The sequence below is a fragment of the Python bivittatus genome, unplaced genomic scaffold (genome assembly GCF_059951505.1).
Source record: "Python bivittatus isolate LINGU-HERP-01145 unplaced genomic scaffold, Pbiv_v1 ctg000220_np1212, whole genome shotgun sequence".
In the NCBI taxonomy this organism is placed as follows: Eukaryota; Metazoa; Chordata; class Lepidosauria; order Squamata; family Pythonidae; genus Python; species Python bivittatus.
Window position 1 is genome coordinate 20,123,644 of NW_028277048.1, and position 20,455 is coordinate 20,144,098.

A 20,455-nucleotide genomic window follows, 5' to 3' on the forward strand; every position below is an offset into this window, starting at 1 on the left:
ATGCATATTCATGCTCTGGCTGTCACAGAAGGTTCTTAGGAAAAAAATTAGCTGATTACTACAAAAGCCTTTTCATGATGGAGAAAAAAAAAGCCAGCTGGGATTGATCTGCCACATGTGGTATGGCATCAGGCAGTGTCCTCCCTTTTTTAACGGGTTGGAGGCAAAGGACAAGATGTCAGGACTTCCGCTGAACCAGCATGAGCGTTAAGTTCTTGGCCCCAGCGTACAAATGCAGATCGCTGGCAGGACCACAAATACAAAGGAACAAAAGCCATAAAATCTAGCCTGATCCAGCTTTGGGAACAATTAGGAGGTTTTCCTTAAAACAGGAAGCCAACCTGTAGTCTTAATCATTCCGATGTCTACACATTCTCGTGTCTGGACTGTGGGGGAAGCATGCCTTCACCCTGAGCCAGATCTCTCTCATCCTGAGGTCTGCATCCTAGGAATTACCCAGCTTGCTACACTGGGTACTCAATTACTCAAGAATTAAACATGTACGCACATCAGTATTCCATCTGTCAACCAGAATGTAATGAGGCCGCTGGTGTGTGTGTGTGGGGGGGCAACAGCCCAATAAACATAACAAACAACTCAGAAGCAGAGTAAGTAAAGTGACTCATAACTTGGGGAGTGTTCACAAGGGTGTGCGCACAACAATCACCTTGCATTCCCCTTTGGCAGTGACTCATCTTCTTGAATGCAAACGTATTAAGTCTCCGGAGAGAGATAACATCGTGCATCATGAGCATTAAGGATACCACTGCCCATTCTGTATATTCCAATTCTGCTTCATTGAGAATTTGGTATTAGTAGTAGAATTCGGTAGCTAGAATATCTTTAATTCCCCCCCCCCCCATTTTAAGTGTTTTAAAACACATTTCCAGCCCTTACTGATGCAAAGAGAAGGCTGAAACTGTATAGGAAATTCAATTTTAAACACCCTCTAAAAACAAGGGGTTCTTGAGCTGTTGGTAGGTGTGGTAGAGACATTTATGGGAAACCTCAGTGCCACATATAGCTCCTGACACTTCCCTGAGGGTAGCAGCAGCATAGGAAATTACACAAAATAAGTACACAACTTGTGTAATTAAATTTTATGATTATTCAAATAATTTGGACAATATGTTTATAGTACTGTATGTGCATAGCCTTGTGTATATGCTAAGAGCCTGTGTGCATGGCATGGTGGGATGAAGAGATAAATGTGTCATGTAAACTCCCCAAACTGAGTTAATTTAACTAGCTAATTAATCCAGGTAGGCTTAGATTCAGACCTAGAATGGCCGAGTTTTGTTTGGGGCTAAACTAACTCCTTCCCAGTGAGTTATTTCTAAATGTTGACATTTAACAATCCCTTTCAGTGGACTTTTAGATCTTGATCTATTGGGGGTTTCTGTTCTTAAATTTTACCCTTCCGTTGCAATTATGTTCTATGGTTTCATGCGTTTTTTCCCTCCTGGAGGGGAACCAAAATATTCAAAAGGCAAAAAAAGGGAAAGAAAATGATACAGACACACCCCATCTCCGTTGCAATGGACTAAAAACTTGGCTGTGGGAAGACTGATGAAAGGGAACCAACATTGCATGTAGGCAGGACACAGAAGTGAGTCAACAGACTGGGAAGCAGAACGGCTAGTCATTTTTCGTAGATTACCATTATCTAGAACAAGTGTTTTTTCACTTCAGAGGTAACCACCTCAGCAGAGGACTTGCTCTACAGTCATCATGGAAATGATGGCCAAGTCATTGTGTATCTGCTGCTTTCTAAGGACAGGAGTTTCTGCTACCTCATGTGCATTTTACTGTGAGAGAGAGGAGCATTTAATGACTAAGCGAGGAGCCCGACTTTCATACAGAAATGGGGATGTGCAACGTATGCAGTTTCTCCTGCAACTGAAGCTACTGAAGGGATGAATCATGTGAGACCAAAGTATCCTAACAGATGGGTTTGGGCAGAAGGCATTTCTCCATCTCAGCCATCTGGACCTCAGCCTCTCTACCGATTGCACTGGCCTGTCACATTTTTTTTCCACATTACATGATGAGGGAAGCAGGCTGGCAACTTCTCGCTGTAGCAATTCCCCACCCACCCGAAAGGATTTTAGAATTGGCAAAGATCTGGAGGAAGAGCAACCTCGCACTTGCCCTGTAGCATATGCCAGTCACTGGAGGTACAAGAAATGGGTCTGAAAGTGAGATCTGGGGGAGACAAAAGAGGATGACAAGAAATACCAGTACGGACTAAGTCCCAGAGGGCCTTACTCATGCTGTCAAACCAAGGGCAGCTGGATGCCCCAATTCATTTATTTTAATGAAACCTTCCAAATTTATTATAAAAAAAATAAAGTGACAAACGAATCTATGGCTTAGAAGAGCCGTGCCTCCTTCCTTAACTCTTGGTCCTGCTGTGTACTTCTGACCTTTATATTATCATCAGAAAGGTCAGTAGAATGTACTCGGTCCTTCTATGGGCAAAATTCAGAAGCAAACATGTGAACCAAGAAAGCCCTTGTGCAACAGTAAAATGTTTCACCAGACAGGATTCTCCACCTCCATTTATGAAAGGTCAACTCCAGTGCAGCCAGAAGCATCCAATCCCACACTTTCTCCAAATAGTCTCCTCACTGCAGATACGAATGCCTGCAAGGGCTTAGGAAATTCCCAGTCATGTTCTTTCCACTTCCTGTTCCTGTGCTCTGTCCCTGATGCGACGGAAGACAGCTGGGAAGACCTTGCCTCCATTCCTCTGAACCTTCTTCCCTTCCTCAGTTGAAGTTCCTAGGAGGTTTACAATGGGGTCAGCAGCCTGTTTCAAGAATAAGGGCAGATGTTTACTGGATGGATGGTCACATCTAGACCAGCAAATGTATCCAATCAGAACACGTCACGTCACATAACTCTTCAAGCTGTCCTCCCCCAACTGGTGATCCCAAGATGGAACCACAATCAGTCCAACCACCAGGAACTTCTGCAACGAGCAAATAGAGAAGCTGAGCATTTGGAGCGTTTTGTCCCTCCTCCCTCCATCGTTGTTATAATTTTTGCCAAACGAACAAAAATTAGTAAGACAATTTGTGAGTTTATACATTCATTAAGTTTTACTTGCTGGTCCAAATCTAGTCTTGCAATCCTGTGGGGTCTTACTAGGGAGTCAGCCTTATGATCTTAATGCCAAGGAAACATGTAGAACAACTAGAACTCCCACCACCCAGACAGCATGGGAGCTGGTCATGGATACCTTAATTTGTGTTCCTCAGTGACCCAAATAAATCTCTTTTCATCTCTATGATGTAGAGGATGCAGGTTTAGCCCTCTTAATGTCTTGTGGAACAGAAGGATTTATCCCAAATTAATCTAATCTAGCAGATGCTGCCTTCTTCTTCACTGCAATCCCTTGCTTTCACTTTGAGTTACTAAACCTAAACAATATATCACATACATAAAGGGAGTGAGAGTGGAGAAGAATAGAAATCTCTTTTAGAGAAGCGTGGAAGTAGTTCCAGTGGTTTTCAAACAGTTGCTTCCCTCCCTTTATCAAATGTTTATGGCCACCCATCTCACAAAAAGTGACTCTGGGCAGCATACAGCGATTGATAAAACAATAAACGTATAAAAACAAAATTATTAAAAAATGCAAAAAATCACAAGGCACAAGAGAGAATAGATGTTAACCACAGTAATGGAGCCACCTTAAGATCTCACCAGGTCTTCTAAGCTTGTTATTTAGGAGGTGCCTAATAATTGCTATTTCTTTTTTTTACATTGCTACACAGATTTGATATTTTGGTAATGGTTTTAAAATGCACTTTGCCTGATTGCAGTCGGCCTAGAGAAAGTCCCACGGCCAGCAACCAGAATCAGGAACTTAATGTAACGTGCAAGGAGTGAAATACATATACATTAGCCCCACTCCCTCTCCCCTGACACACACACACACACAGAGAATCATGTCTGGAATTGCAAAATCTGTTACAACAGAAATTGCACAGCCACACATGCTTTCTTACCAATTCTTTTAATGGCACTTCCTCGAAAAGGGGATGTTCTTGAAAATGCTTTACCATCCACGTGTGCACCTCTTCCACATCTGTGATGGTATATACCAGGGCCTAGGTGAATGAAGGCTAAATTACATAAGCAGGACATGAGATAGACCCTCATGAATCAGAAATCAGACTGCTAACGAAGGGAAAAAGTAGTTTAAATACCCGCCCCCCACAAATTATACATTCATTAGAAAAATCTTGCAGCGAAAACTATCCTGTGCAGTAGAAAGGTCAATTCCCGACCAATGAGTAATTCCCAACTACCTCTGACTCTGACTTCTTTACCACCTGGGGCAAAAGGTTTGTAATCTTGGGGTTGTTGGGAGGGTAGTTGCCATCATTACTTCCGTCATCCCCATAGGAAGCACTTTGGTTGGGCTTTTCCCAACCTGTTCCTCCAGAGCAATAACTTTGGGAAAATCATGGAAAAGCTGAAGGGGGAGCATGATTCATCCTAACTGGGTGAGGCCAGATGCCATTCATCCCAAAGATGAGATTTCTTGGTTCCAACTCCAAAGAAGGATGGCTCACAAGTACTTTCTATCTTTTCTCTGGCAGGTGAAAGAAGAGTCAGCCAGAATGCCCTGCAGGAAGCAGCTAGAAATCAGCACCCAAAGAATTTCCTTCCAAGGCTCCCTGCCAGAACAAGCTCCCTGCTAGATGTAGGGGAAAGTTAATCCTTTCCCTCTGGCAAGCAACTGGCACTCTTCCCTACTCTCAGATCAGAAATTCCCAAATGTTAAGAAGGGCCTTTTCCCCATGGAATTTAGGATATGCTGATGTACCAGCACATGCTGATGGATTTCCATAAAGAAACTAATTACTCTTATGGTTTGAGAAAGGCAAAGTCCCTTCTGCATACCACCAATTAAAACCTGCCCTCGTGGATCACACTGGTACAACTGATCATCAAAGGGCATCTTCCATTCATACCCTCTCTTAGAGCATTAAGGAGAGAAAAGACTTTCTAGACTGATGTGTGCCACTACCTTCTGCTCTGGCCCATATGGTCTGGACCTTCAGGGCACTCATTCCAAACCATGAAACGAATGCAGAGCCCCTACACATTTCCTACAGAGATCATAAGAACTGACAGACAGCTTGGCGTAGTGTTTAAGGTGACAGGCTAGAAAACCGGGAGACTGTGAGGCACGAAGCCAGCTGGGTGACCCTGGGCCAGTCCCTCTCTCTCAGCCCTAGGAAGAAGGCAAGGGCAAACCACTTCAGATAATCTTGCCCGGTAAACTGCAGGGACTAGTCCTGGCAGTTCCCAGGAGTCAAAAGTGACTCAAAGGCACAAAAAGAAAATACAGTGGTACCTCAGGTCACGAACGCTTCTGTTCACGACCAATTCGGGTCACGAACAGCTCCGTTCGCAAAATTTTGCCTCCGTTCGCGAACTCCGCATCGGGTGACAAACAGGATCCGCGGCCATTTTCCCTGCCGTGACACGTGGTCGCGGCTTCCTGTAGGGAGGGGGACTCTCCCTCCAAACAATATCCGCCTCCCCACCCGCCTTCCTGTCCTCCACGCCAGAAGTCGCCTCAAGCAAGGTTAGCGTTCTCTCTCTTCATACTGTACTGTACTGTACTTTGTTTCATATTTTTGTGGTTTAAAAAAGAAAATACATATGGTTCAGAACAGATTAACCATATTTACAATGAACCTGATGGGAAAATTTGATTCGGGTTGCAACCCAAATCGGTTGGCGACCAAATTCGGAGGGGTCAGAACGGATTAACCATATTTACATTGAACCTTATGGGAAAATTTGATTCAGGTCGCAACCAATTCGGGTTGCAACCAGAGTCGCGGAACGAATTAAGTTCGTGACCCGAGGTACCACTGTATAATATGAACTATAGATATATTAGAAGGGGTGCAGTTGGTGATGTTGGAGAGGGTAGCATTCCATGAAGGGCTAACATGACCACAGAACTATACACAGCTGTTCTAGATGATCCAGGCAAATTTGTCCACCTCATACAACATTGTCTACTCTGTTGCTTTTTTTTTTTTTTTTTGGTACTTTTGAGCCAATGTTGACTCCTGGCAACTGCCTGGATTAGTCCCTCTAGTTTTTTGGGCAAGATTTTCAGAAGTGGTTTGCCCTTGGCTTCTCCCTGGGGCTGAAAGAGAGGGACTGGCCCAGGGCCCCCCAGTTGGCTTCATGCCTAAGGCAGGATTAGAACTCAGGGTCTCCTGGCTTCTGGCCCGATGCCTTAACCAATACAGCAAACTGGCTTTCACTCCATTATCTAGTGAAGCCAAAAATGCTGTCTGGATGGACAGATACGTGGTAAAAATTAACAGTGTATCTCCAAAGACTGTAGACACTTAGGAATGATCAGTACAAATATACAGTCATATTCCTCCTATCTTTTTCCAGTAACCCGATTTAAGAGGAAAATCTTAATTGTGTCTATTGTTAGATAACTGGGAATGTTACTGCTTAACAGCAAGTCATCCTGTGACCTACCATTTGCTCACCCTTGCTTAACTCTGCCTGGGAGTGGCTGGCTCTTCAAGGATTTAGCAGGAATTCCTTCTCTTCATTTGTCAAGGGTTGGGAGCCTGTCTAAGGAGTCCACGTGGTCTTTAAAATCTTCTAGGACCCCGCTGCTGACATCTGGCTATACAATGGCTATTTTGGGCAATGCAATTTTTCTGCCTTTTATTGGATGATTTAAGGTGGTAGGTTTAACGAACCTATTTTGTCACATCACCTCAAACAAAAACTTAAAAAGGACCAAAAAGTCTAGTCCTTCTACTCCACTGATGTTACAGTGTCACCATCATGTGTTCTCTTAATTCCCCCAAATGATGAAAATGAATGAATGAATGAATGAATGAAAAGTGCAGTGTAATCTGAAAAATACAGCCCACTTCTGGGTCAATAACAAAATATGAGTTTGGATCCTCTATAATCAAAATATGGACGCTGTTTGTCTGAGATATGGTTTTTCCGCACTATCCTGTGTGGTCAAAATTGGCCACTTGGTCTACATTTATTTATTGGAAGTATATCTGTCATGAAATGTATCTATGAGGAGGAGAGTGATGTAGGAGATCAAGGCTATCAGGAAGGAGGGGGTGCCTTCCAGGAAGGGGGAGGAGGCAAAAGGCAGCAAAGTCCACAGAGGGAGCGTAGGAAGCACAAGAGGTTCAGGAGAGCCACTCCCTAGAACCTCCCAGGGTATATCCACTAGTTGCTGTAGTATAGATTTAGTCTGGCAAGGTTCTGTCTATAAGGTGTAAGCAAATAAAGGAACTGTACTTGACTGGACTGTTTCATCGTTGTTCTTGGGCTGGCCTGACAATATGCCCAACTCCATGGTGACATACAGTCATATGCAAAATTAGCTTCAGAGTTAACCCCTTCCATTCTAGCTAGCGCTACTTCCCAATATCTCAAAGAGATACAATTGCCCCAAAATAGATCGAACTTAACTAAAAGGACCAATTGTCTGCATCGGCTTTTATGGCAACTGGCTAGCACAATGATACTGTATACACTTTGCATTCAGAACGACCGCAAACTGTTGGCACCTATTTAAATAACCTTAGAGAGCAGCACTGGGGACGTCTTGTGCCCAAGACTGTCAGGAACTACCTCAACTCTTCAACTCAGAGTTGCTAGTACTGGAGTAGGCAAACTAGTAATCCAGAGGCATCTGCAGGTCTCCCTATCATAAAATTGTTTGGACACCTATGGCAGGGAAGAAGCTCTCCAGTAAGGAAGCTTTCTAAAGAAGTTCTTGTGTTTTCTTTTATGCCACAATCAAAACTGCCCCCGAAATGCAGGCAAACAGAGGAGGAACTGAGTACAAATCTTGGCTGAGTAACTTTATTGGACTGTAAGCATAGGCCTCTTGGGGAGGGCTAGGAGAGGGCTAAGCTCTCCCAAATACCCCTTGCTCACCTGCTCGCGCAAAACGTAGGCATATTCTGCCAGCAGAGTGGAGCTGATAATCCGCCACTTGTGTTTTGTCTTCTTGAAATGAGGATCAGGGAAGAGGAAGAACATTTTGAGGAGCTAGAGAGGTAAGAAAAGAGACAAGGCATGGAAGAGGTTTGCCTGGACCAGCTGTCATTCAGCACCCCATCTCTCCTACTCAGCATTCAGACAACATTCAGTTACTGAAGCTATAAAGAGCATTCATCCTCTCTCTCTTTCGAATGAGGCTGCCCCTCAACCGCAGGACCAGTTGGAAGCTTCTTCCAGACTCAATCCTAACTTTGTAGATTAGAATATTCTTCGGGCAACAGAGTTGTCCAAAGCTTCTACCTGATGCCTTGGAAAGTCAGTGCAGGATAACTGTATATAAGATGTCCTTTTAAAAGACGACAGTGCCTTCCCGTGAGCCATCCCAAAGATCCCTGAGATCAAAACTCCCCAAAGCAAAACAGGGTGGGAGAAGACCACCTTCCATGCCAGCACAGAAGCATGTTTCAGGGCTCTGAGATGGCTCTGCTCCCTGCAGGATCCCCAGCGGTGCTCTTCAGGGACTCACCTGTCCCTTGCAGAAGAAGTTGGGCAGGTGCTTCATAGCATTGCTGCGAACGCAGGCAATATTCTGGAACTGCCCAGGGTGAGAGGCTCTGAGCGACTGGATTCGGTCACAAACATAATCCGAGACCTTCACGCGGAGCTCCAGGCCCAGCATTAGCGTGTCTGGGAACAGGGGGCCCAGGGCTACTGCAAAAGAAAACAGCAATCGGCAACCTTACGTCAGTTTCTATTCCATCTGCAGGAAGCCCTATAGGCCAAGCAAAGTCTGCAAACTCTTTGCCTCCGTTTGAATGTTTTTTTCTTTTAATTTCAAGAACAGGAAGCCGACATGTTGCAAAGCACCAGCCTCCTGCCTCTCTTTAAGCTGAAGTGGCAAAAAGCATCCTGGGACAAGGCTGGGCGATGGCAAACCACCACACCACTTGGCCTTCGGATGAAGAGGTGCTTTATGAATGGCAGGTCCATCCTGGCAGAAGTTGTCCTATTCAGGAAAGTCCTACAATAACCCTTCTTTGAGAGGAGGGAGCATCTGTGACCCACTTTACACATTCATGTCCTAACCAACCCAGAAAGGCTACCTACAGCATATATTGTACAGGAAGACAAAATTATAGGGGGAGATGTATGAGGGGGAAGAAGTGCTAGTTCCAAAGGGGAGCTTTGGACATTTAAGTTAGATTATTTTGGACTCCTTTGTGTGACTCATTTTTCTCTCCTCTCCTGCCATGTTGGTGTCATCACCTTCTGTAAAGTTGTAGTCCTGCTCATGCTTATTTAATCTGCTGAAATCAATGGAACTTACATTTTGATTAAACATGGACAGAAACGGCTTGTCTCTTGTTACTTATATTATAACCCTGCTAGGCTTTTCACATTTAAGAAATGGGCTTCTCTGCTTGGACTGCTGACATGATCAAACTCAAGGGAAGCCCTTTAAAATGACACTTTAAGAGATAACTATGCAAATAGCTCTCTTGTTGAAATCAGGAGGAAAAGTCCTTTTACCTTGGACTGGACTGCCACCAATCCTTGATTGCACAGCCTCAAATTTTCCATCTATTTTTTCTATTCCAAGCAGACCTCTGTAGCGGGCTCTAACAATCTGGTGGCCTCCACATGTATGGCAATTACAATTTCCAAAATTCTTAATCCATCAAATTGAGTGCCACCCTAGTCGGCATTTTTGGGAGCAGCAGTGTTCACACCTAAAAGGCAACAGCTTGGGGAAAGCTGATTTAAATTGGGTGGGAATATACTATTCCTTCTGTATTTAGATCTCACATTTTTAATAGTAAAAGGCAAGGCTAAATTTGCTTAGGATTCCCAAGCAACCACTTATTCTTTCAGCAAAGGGGCAGCTACCTTCAGAATATATCCCAGGACTATGATACTGTAGGATTCAACACAATATTCAACTGCCTGAACCACCTCTGCTGTTTTGTCAAAGCAATTTTCAAATGCTTCTGAAGCTCCCCAAAGTGCATTACAAACCTTGACAATGTCTCTAATGTGGGCACGGTAGCAAAAGGTTAGAGCTTCAGTATCCCACTTGGCCCTTTCCTCAGCCAGCAGAAGGAAACAGAAATATTTTTAACAACCTGCCAGTTTTATATGCATCGTGGACCCTGGGGCATTTTGCAAAATGGGTATCTTATATAATTTTGAGTTTATAACATGTATACATTTTGTAGTCCTAAGCTCTGATCACAGCACATACATATAGAGCACTGCCGCTCTCTATCATTCAATCTACCCTAAAAGCCTCTAGAACCAGGGCAAGGGACATGCCTCGTATATGTTGTTTTGTTACAATTCCCATGGTCAACCAGCATGTTATAAATCTGCAAAGCAAGCATGCAGACTTGGGAATCTCTTAATAGTTAACAGCCTAAATACCCTGAATAGGATACTAGGTATATCCTCTTGCTTAAGAGCAAAACAGTAGAGCAAGGTCCACCTCAAACTAGCATTGTTTGCAAGATGCATGTAAGTGATGGACTGTACAGACTATGCTAATCTGACAAACACACTTCTTGCTTCTATTACCTCCAGACATGTCTATCGTCCATGCTGGCTGGGGAGTTGTGGGGGGAGAGGATGATCAATTGGAAAGGCTTTGTTGTCCTTATCCCCAGTGGCTTGCAATGTCAATTTCAGGGGTAGGGAGAAACAGCCCAATGGGAGAAAAATGAGACAGAAAGGTCAGCAAGAGGTGAACATGAGATGCATAGCTGGAACTGAATACACCACCTTTCAACAGGATGTGTAACAGGTCAGATGTGCTTCTCTGACTCTACCTACATTTACATCTGTATTTATATCATATCTACTAAGACCAAGTCACAATGAATAGTTAGCTTTCATGGAAGGCAGCACAGGCCTGCAGCCTTAGTTGTAACTAAGGGTAAGAGCGTTGATACGCTTACTAGGTATGTCAATAAGACCACAACCCTACATTTTCATGGGCTGTAACCATCATGGAATTCACTGGGTCTTATCTTCAGTGTGGAACACGCTACAAGGAGTTGAACTCTGATCTTCTGGGATATTTCAGGTGGAAACAACTTAAGCCGCACAAGCCTTCAAGAGTCTCCAGGTTTTATTTCCTATGAACTCACACTTGCCTGGATTCAAAAAGGAATCCAGTTGGTCCAGCTTCATCGGACCGATTCACCCAGTGACAACTGACCACGTGAAAAACCAAGCACAAGCTGTAAAAGGCATTTCATTGTATGTATATGACACCTAGCACAGCAAAGCCATTTTAATCAGATTGTATACATGGTAGCCACAATCGTCACCTAAAAATCACCTTCAGTGGGAAATAGACCTTTATTCGTTATGAGTCAAAGAGCTCTAGTAGCCAAAATAACAATTGTGAAATTTATTAATAACCTTCCCACTGAGAAGAATCCAGTTCTGCAATCTCTCTCTATGTGTGCGCATGTATGCATGTATTAATACATTTACATTAATTTAAATGAAACAGGTCAATAATTATTTCTGCTTCTGCTGTTCACAGGGGAAGGATAAAAAAAACTACAGAAAAGTACTGAATCCTCAAATGTTTAACTCGTAGCATCTTCAGTTTATGAGATTTTCATGACATTTTTAAAGTTTACCCCAACTTCCATGAGGTCTTTATGCTGTTTATTTAAAATGAAAGCAGACATTTTTTGATTGGGCTGATCTGTATTACCGCCCTTTATTCCCTCTGAATGGAAACCATAATTGTATTCCTCAGTCCCAATAAAGTAGTAGTAATTTACCCATTATTTCTCAATAAATGAGGAAGAAATTCTGGGAATTATAGCGTCTCTAAGCATTGAGATTTATTTATTAAGAACATCTCAACTCTTCCTGGTTTTAAACCACACTGCCGGTTTTGACCCAATGTATTATTATTTTTTAATGTAGATCTTATCTTATTTTGTCAAAGATCATGCAAGGTGACTAACAAGGTCTTTTAAAAATAATTCAACAAGTAAAGCTACTTGGAAATTACTGGGTAAAAAGAGGTGCATTAATGTAAGAAAATCAATACAGATTTATGATTCCCACAGAGCTTGATTGACAGTTATGATATTTAAACATGTCAGTATTTTGTTTCAGATTGTAATGCAGGTAATGCCACAGAGTAGTTTACTTCCAGTATGAAACCATCCTGCTTGAACTACTTTGCACTGTTTTATTTTCTGCTACAGAGGCCTCCTTCATTCTCCCTACTAAAATACTATAATTTCTAATAATGTCCTTTTGCAAAAAGAAAGGCAGGAATGATGCCTTTTATTTTATTTTTATATATATTTCAAATTTGTCACCACTCATCTCACTGCAGAGTGACTCTGGGTGGTTTACAGTAAAAACAGAATAAACATTAATCAAAATAAACATCAATTAATTAATTAAAATATGCTAAAAAACCCAAACTTCCTATATGATACTTCCAAGAGGCTGATGTTAATTAGGTGTTAATAAACTCAGGGCGCATTGTCAAGGTGCCAGCCATCCCCAGGGTTGATTGTATCTTTCCTCACCCCACGCAAGTTGGCAGAGCCAAGTCTTCAATTCCCCCTGAAAAACTGGGAGGGTAGGGTCCCGCCTCACCTCTGGGGGGAGAGTATTCCATAGGGCGGGGGCAAAGGCAGAGAAGGCTCTCCTCCTGGGCCCCACCAGTCGACATTCTCTCACTGATGAGGTCCGCAACATGCCTTCTCTGCCGGACTGGGTGGGACGGGTCAATGTAGTGGGGGTGAGACGGACCCTCAGGTAACCTGGTCCCATGCCATGTAGGGCTTTAAAGGTGATAACCAACACCTTGAATTGGACCCAGAAGCAAACTAGAACCCAATGCAGCTCCCACAGCAAAGGTGTTACATGTGCCATCCTTGGGGCACCCAAGATTGCCCACGTGACCGCATTTTCAACCAGCTGTAGCTTCCGGATACTCTTTAAGGGTAGCCCCGTGTACAACGCATTGCAACAGTCTAAATGAGAGATGACCAGGGCGTGAGTGACAGACCAGAGGGACTCCTCATCCAGGAAGGGGCATAACTGGTGCACAACACGGTTGAGCAAAGGCCCTCCTGGCCATGACTGCCACCTGCTCATTGAGCAGGAGTCATGAGTCCAGGAGAATGCCCAGATTACGTACTGGATCTGTCTGGGGCAGTGCAATCCCATTGAGAACCAAAGATGGTAAACCCCCAGATACAGAGGAGCCTCCAATCCACAGCCACTCTGTTTTACCAGGGTTCAGCTGAAACCTGTTGTTCCCCATCCAGACCCCTACAGCCTCCAGGCACCATGAAAGGGTGATCACAGCATCACTCAAATCACACGGGATGGAGAAGTATAATTGGATATCATCTGCATATTAATGATACCTCATCCCATGGTGGCAGATGATCTCACCCAGCGGTTTCATGTAGATGTTAAAAAGGAGCAGAGAGCGTATCAAACCCTGCGATACCCCACAACAGAGTGGGCCGGACCTCTAGCTCCCAATCAACACCAATTGGTACCGACTTGGAGGAAGGAAATGAACCAGCACAAAACTGTGCCGCCCACTCCCAACTCCCTAAGTCAGCCCAAAAGATATCATGGTTGATGGTATCGAAAGCCGCTGAGAGGTCGAGAGAGGATGGATGTACTACCCCCATCCCGCTCCCGCCAGAGATCATCCATGAGTGTGACCAATGCTGTTTTCGTCCCACATCCGGGCCTGAAACCTGACTGAAAACGGTCCAGATAATCCGTTTCATCCAGTATCCCCTGGAGCTGCAATGCCACCACCTTCTCAACCACCTTCCCTAAAAAGGGGAGGTGGGAGACTGGACGAAAATTGTCCAGTACGGTGGGATCCAGGGATGGTTTCTTGAGGAGAGGATGTACCAGCGCCTCTTTAAAGACAACTGGAAATAACCCCTCCCTCAAGGATGAATTCACCATCGCCTGGACCCACTCACATGTCACCTCCCGAGTGGCCTTGACCAGCCAGGAGGGGCATGGGTCTAGTTGACAAGTGGCTTAATAGCGGCTCTAGCCTATGTTCAGTCGGGTCCAGTCCTTGTTTTTCTCCAGCGGCGCTCTAGATGTCTCTTAATCCTTTTCAAGACCCTCAACTCCTCCGTAAACCACGGGGAGTGTCAAGCTTGATGGGTCAAGAGGTGTCACATGGGTGCGGTCTTGTCCAAGGCCTTGGCTGCCTTCCTATTCCAGGTGGTGGCCAAGGCCTCTGCTGGACCATGCAGCAGATCCTCAGGTATAACCCCCAGCTCCCTTTGGAACCCAACTGGGTCCATCAGTCACTGGGGGGGGGGCGGACCAGTTGAATAGTCCCTGGATCCCAGAATGGGTACACTTTTTAAAAAAAAAGATATTTTTGGTATTTTTGCCTTAAGTCTTGCAGTTTTTTAAGGCCACACTTAAAACTCCATTTACCCATTAAAACTCCTGAAATCCCACCCCAAAATAGACTCTGAACACTTCTGAAGTGCAGCTTTCAATCGTCTGCATAAAGCATGCTGTAGCCCTTGAGCCAAGAAAAGTTGTGTACCCAGTTTTATGTTGCTAACCTATGCATGAATTCATATAGAATTTGTTGGGATTTACTCCAAAGTAAATATATACTGGACTGCAGCCTTAGTCTTATTTTTAGGCTGGAATTTCACACCTACGTATTTATTTATTTATTTCAAATTTGTCCGCCCATTTCACTGCAGAGTGACTCTAGGCGGTTTACAGTAAAAAGAATAAATATGAATTAAAACAGAATAAATATAAAATAGATGACATTATTAAATGTAATTAATTAATTAAAATACATTACATTATATTATAGATTCTTCTTTATCTGGGAATAATCCCATTGAAATTAACAGGTCTGAAGCACTTGTGGAACAAGCTGCATACATACTGCATTTTGAAACATACCAGCTTTAATTGGCGGAAAAAGGCCTACCCAGCTCCCTTCCTGATTTAAATCATAAAACCTCAACAGACCTAATCTCTGAAGGAAAACATCTAAAAAGGGTTTCTGATTGTATGAATATTCAGGCACCACTGAAACCACCTCCCATAAAATTTGGAAACAAGTTTAGCCATTTCTTAAGGATCAATAGAGGGAAACAGATTACCGAGCAATCCTCCATAACCACAGCCAATATCAGCAAACTCCACTTGACGTCCAGGTTCGGCTCTTTCTTCCACATCCTTTGGATCATCGTGCCAACTATCATTGGCTAAAGGAGCAAAAAACTCTGGGTACAGTACAGACCAGTCCATTTCTTCAGGCTTGGCAGGACTAATGGAAAAGAAACCGGAGGGTTTATGAAACAAACACTGCAGAAGAGAAACTATTAGGGCTATGCACGCTTCAAAAACAATGCAGAAGACATATTTCAGACTGGACATAAATGCAGCACTTGTCCACTATTTGATAAAGCTGTCTGAGCCTGAAAAAAGAAGCTGCCGCTTTAAAGTTGTATTAACTTGAACAAATGGATTCTTTAACGTGTCTTTTTTGTTTTCCCAGGCTTGTGCAAAGCCTGAAAAAAGTCAGGCTGCATTCGTGAGTAGCAGAATTCATCTTGTATGAGAGTTGAAGGCCTTCTTTTGAGTCATTTTCAAAGAGTACCCAATCCTAGAAACTACATAGAGGTCGGTTTCTTCTTACTGTCTGAGAATTCTGGAAGCTAGAATCCTAACTTATTTAAAAGGTGCAAAATTTAGGAAAATTATTTTTTGAGCCTATAGAAAAATATTTCTGGAATATAATTTAATGTGCAATCCTTTGGTACTCTCTGAGCTTGGTTGTTTGCTTGCAGACATTTCATTACCCAACTAGGTAACATCATCAGTGCTAGTGTGGGGTTTGCTTCCTGTTTATATACAGTAGCTTGCCCTGCCACTGTTGATGGGTGTGTGGTTTTCTCGTTGGTAGTTCCTTGACTAGGGTATTGTTTTCTGCTTGATTGGTTGTCTGGGGTTAATCCCTGCTTATCTGGAGGTTGGCTGCTGGAAAGGATGTGTTCTAGTCTTTTTGTTTCCTCCTTAGCTTTTTTATTGTCTTTTGAATGGTGGGTAAATGTGCTTTATCTCTATGTGTCTATTGATGACTGATTTGTCTGAATTCCAAAGTTCCAGGAATTCCCTAGCATTTTTTGGGTTTAGCTTGGTCTAGGATGCTCAGTTTCCCAGTTTCAACTATGGTTGAGTCTGTCCATGTGTTGTGAGATTAAGGAGTTTTCATCATGTCTACTGACTGCTAGTTGGTGTTCATGGATGCACTCAGCTAGTCTTCTGCCTGTCTGTCCTACATAGTGGCTGTTAAAGTCCTTATACTGTATGTTGTAGATGACTCCTGTCTTTTGTTCTTGGGCTACTGGGTCTTTTGGTTTACTTAAGATGTTTTGGAAGGCTTTAGTCGCTTTGTGTGCAATGGTGATGCCCTGTGGTTCTAACAGTCATCTCAGAAACATCTCAGAAACAACCAACAGATAACCCTGAGCTACATATATTCTCTTCCATTCGAATATAATTTAATTCATCCTGGTTCCCAAGGGGTACTTAACTGACAAACCAAGCAATGGCTCAGAATTTCAAAACACAGAAATATTCCAGTGGCTTCTATTTCTACTGACATTCCAACAACATGTGTTATAGTCAAATGAAGTGCTAATCTGGAAGCAAAAGTTCCCCAAATATGATAATTTAGGGGCTTTCGTGTTAAGACTAACCACAATAAATTCCAATGATGTCAATGGATTCTTAGCATTGCAATCAACCCAGTAATTCAATAAATTCTTACTTGGGAAGTATTTATTTATTTATTTATTTATTAAATTTGTATGCCGCCCATCTCCCCCATTATAATTAGCTGAGCTGGCTTCTACATGTAGATGTGGCTAGATAGTAGTTTATCTACCTGATTTTCTATAGTTTTTATATACTAACATTTATTTCACATAATTATATACTGCACTATATTATACTGTTAGTTTCTGTAATCTTAATATTTTAGTGATATTGTGATTTACTGTTAATAATTCAATGCATTATTTTCCATAGCTTATAGGCTAGACTGTGCATATTGGGATGGTTGTAAACTGTCATCATTTAATGTTATTTTATGCTGGTCGATGACCAAAATAAAAATTGACTGCTCCTTAATTTATCTTACTTCCATAACTCCATTTCTATTCCATGGGATTACTTCTAAGCAACTATACGGAGGGCTGTAATGTTAACAATACTTTGAAATCAAGCCTCAAGACCTTATTTCTAAGCAAAATTCAACTCAAGCAATAATGGCTGAATCAAATAAAATTAACTCCTAAGACTGAATAAACACATACTGTCATTCTCCTACAGTCAGGTCCAGAAATATTGGGACATCGACACAATTCTAACATCTTTGGCTCTATACACCACCACAATGGATTTGGAATGAAACAAACACAATGTGCCTTAACTGCAGACTGTCAGCTTTAATTTGAGGGTATGTACATCCAACTCAGGTGAACGGTGTAGGAATTACAGCAGTTTGCATATGTGCCCCCCACTTGTTAAGGGACCAAAAGTAATGGGACAATTGGCTTCTCAGCTGTTCCATGGCCAGGTGTGTGATATTCCCTCAGTACCCCAATTACAATGTGCAGATAAAAGGCCCAGAGTTCATTTCAAGTGTGCTATTTGCATTTGGAATCTGTTGCTGTCAACTCTCAAGATGAGATCCAAAGAGCTGTCACTATCAGTGAAGCAAGCCATCATTAGGCTGAAGAAACAAAACAAACCCATCAGAGAGATAGCAAGAACATTAGGTGTGGCCAGAACAACTGTTTGGAACATTCTCAAAAAGAAGGAACGCACCGGTGAGCTCAGCAACACCAAAAGACCCGGGAGACAACGGAAAACAACTGTGGTAGATGACCGACGAATCCTTTCCCTGGTGAAGAAAACACCCTTCACAACAGTTGGCCAGATCAAGAACACTCTCCAGGAGGTAGGTGTATGTGTGTCAAAGTCAACAATCAAAAGAAGACTTCACCAGAGTGAATACAGAGGGTTCACCACAAGATGTAAACCATTGGTGAGCCTCAAAAACAGGAAGGCCAGATTAGAGTTTGCCAAACGACATCTAAAAAAGCCTTCACAGTTCTGGAACAACATCCTATGGACAGATGAGACCAAGATCAACTTGTACCAGAGTGATGGGAAGAGAAGAGTATGGAGAAGGAAAGGAACTGCTCATGATCCTAAGCATACCACCTCATCAGTGAAGCATGGTGGTGGTAGTGTCATGGCGTGGGCATGTATGGCTGCCAATGGAACTGGTTCTCTTGTATTTATTGATGATGTGACTGCTGACAAAAGCAGCAGGATGAATTCTGCAGTGTTTTGGGCAATATTATCTGCTCACATTCAGCCAAATGCTGCAGAACTCATTGGACGGCGCTTCACAGTACAGATGGACAATGACCCAAAGCATACTGCAAAAGCAACCAAAGAGTGTTTGAAGGGACAGAAGTGGAATGTTATGCAATGGCCAAGTCAATCACCTGACCTGAATCCCATTGAGCATGCATTTCACTTGCTGAAGACAAAACTGAAGGGAAAATGCCCCAAGAACAAGCAGGAACTGAAGACAGTTGCAGTAGAGGCCTGGTAGAGCATCACCAGGGATGAAACCCAGTGTCTGGTGATGTCTATGCGTTCCAGACTTCAGGCTGTGATTGACTGCAATGGATTTGCAACCAAGTATTAAAAAGGGAAAGTTTGATGTATGATTATTATTCTGTCCCATTACTTTTGGTCCCTTAACAAGTGGGAGCCACATATGCAAACTGTTGTAATTCCTACACCGTTCACCTGAGTTGGATATACATACCCTCAAATTAAAGCTGACAGTCTGCAGTTAAAGCACATTGTGTTTGTTTCATTCCAAATCCATTGTGGTGGTGTATAGAGCCAAAGATGTTAGAATTGTGTCGATGTCCCAATATTTCTGGACCTGACTGTATAATCCACCATGAAAAGAGCGATGCCAGTTTTCTCTGACCTGGGCACTCTCCAGATATGTTGGCATTGCAACTCCCAGAATTCTTAGTAACGGCCATGCAGGTTTAGGATTTGAGCTGGTTTGCAAATCTGAAAGATTGTGGGAGAAACTGGGCTATGCAAAGACACTCTGCCACCACTGAACATGGGCCTGGTGCCAGCTGCAGTTCCAACCAGCCTTCAGACAACCTTCCTTCTTCTGTAAATTAGATCAGACTAAGAACTAGTCTAAGCAAGTTTACAGAACAATATTATAAAATATATATCCAGTGTAAATCACGGTAAAACTCCAGATTATCACAAGTGGCAGCAAAAATGGGAGGTTTAGCTCTCTCCTTGTTGCCATCTGGAGTTCTGTATCCCAGATCTGGCAGCACGAGATAAATGACTATAGTGTGAGGATGGGAAAGATGATATCTTACTGCTTTTTAGTGCTACCATCCTTTAAAACTAATAACATGGGGTGAAAGAAGACAACTTCGTGCTCTTTTTTCCTTGGGTGAAGAGACAAGAGCTGTACGAAGCCTGACTCTGGACAGATTTTTTTCCCCCCAGAAGTACTGCCGAATCTAACGAGACTGACATCCAGGATATCTTGTCAATCGCAAGAATCGGCCACCTCGTGCCCGCTACACGTTCTGAAGCACAGCTCGGTACGAGCAGTAGCGAAGGGCGGCGGCGGGAGCGAGAGCAACGCCGAGCGTACCGCCGAACGAGAAACCAGGCGCTCGTGAGCAAACGCCTTCCCACCAACTAAAAGCGACGCTCTTCCTTTTCGGGGGCGTTTGCGAACTCGCAGGAGAACTACGTGAAGCCCACGACGTGGGAAGGAGACAAGAAGCTGCGGAACCCGTCAGGGGCAAGGCCTGTCTGCACTCACTAGAGTAAGGTGTGATCCGCCAGCGGGTTAGAGTGCGCACGCTGCCGGTAGAAACGCTTCTGCGGCACGGCCGCTGCCTCCTCCATGGCCGGCCAGAGCCGAGCCCCGCAAGCGCCGAAACACGTGGACTCCCCTGCACGTAGGAGTCGCGGAGAACTGACATCACGGCGGGGCGCAAGCGCGGGAGGAAAATCGCCACGCCTTTGTTTTAAAGGGCCAGGACATGCATATCGCGCTCGGTGGGTAGTTCGGCTGTCGAGGGACGAGGAGCTTCTCGCAAAATTTGTAAAGGCATGCCCGAATAAGAGACGTTTTCCACGTCCAGATCAATAGCCTGCCCGCCCTCCCGCCCGTGCCATTCTGTGTCTAGCAGCTGCAGGGTATAAAGTTAGCAAACAGTTATCGGAAGGTATATTTGGAGCCAACTTAAAAAAAAAAAAAGGCATGATC

At 43.5% G+C, this 20,455-nt stretch overlaps 1 protein-coding gene across 1 annotated transcript; it reads right to left on the reverse strand.

The window, feature by feature from the left end:
• Nucleotides 1–1,115: 1,115 nt before the first annotated feature.
• METTL1 (methyltransferase 1, tRNA methylguanosine) lies at nucleotides 1,116–20,149 on the reverse strand. Its single transcript, XM_007432645.4, has 6 exons — nucleotides 20,006–20,149; nucleotides 15,204–15,370; nucleotides 8,567–8,751; nucleotides 7,975–8,088; nucleotides 4,014–4,115; nucleotides 1,116–2,812 (listed from the first exon to the last, which is right to left on the reverse strand). The coding sequence occupies exons 1-6, from the start codon at nucleotides 20,089–20,091 to the stop codon at nucleotides 2,672–2,674; spliced, it is 795 nt and encodes a 264-aa protein (XP_007432707.1). The 5' UTR covers nucleotides 20,092–20,149; the 3' UTR covers nucleotides 1,116–2,671.
• Nucleotides 20,150–20,455: the final 306 nt, after the last annotated feature.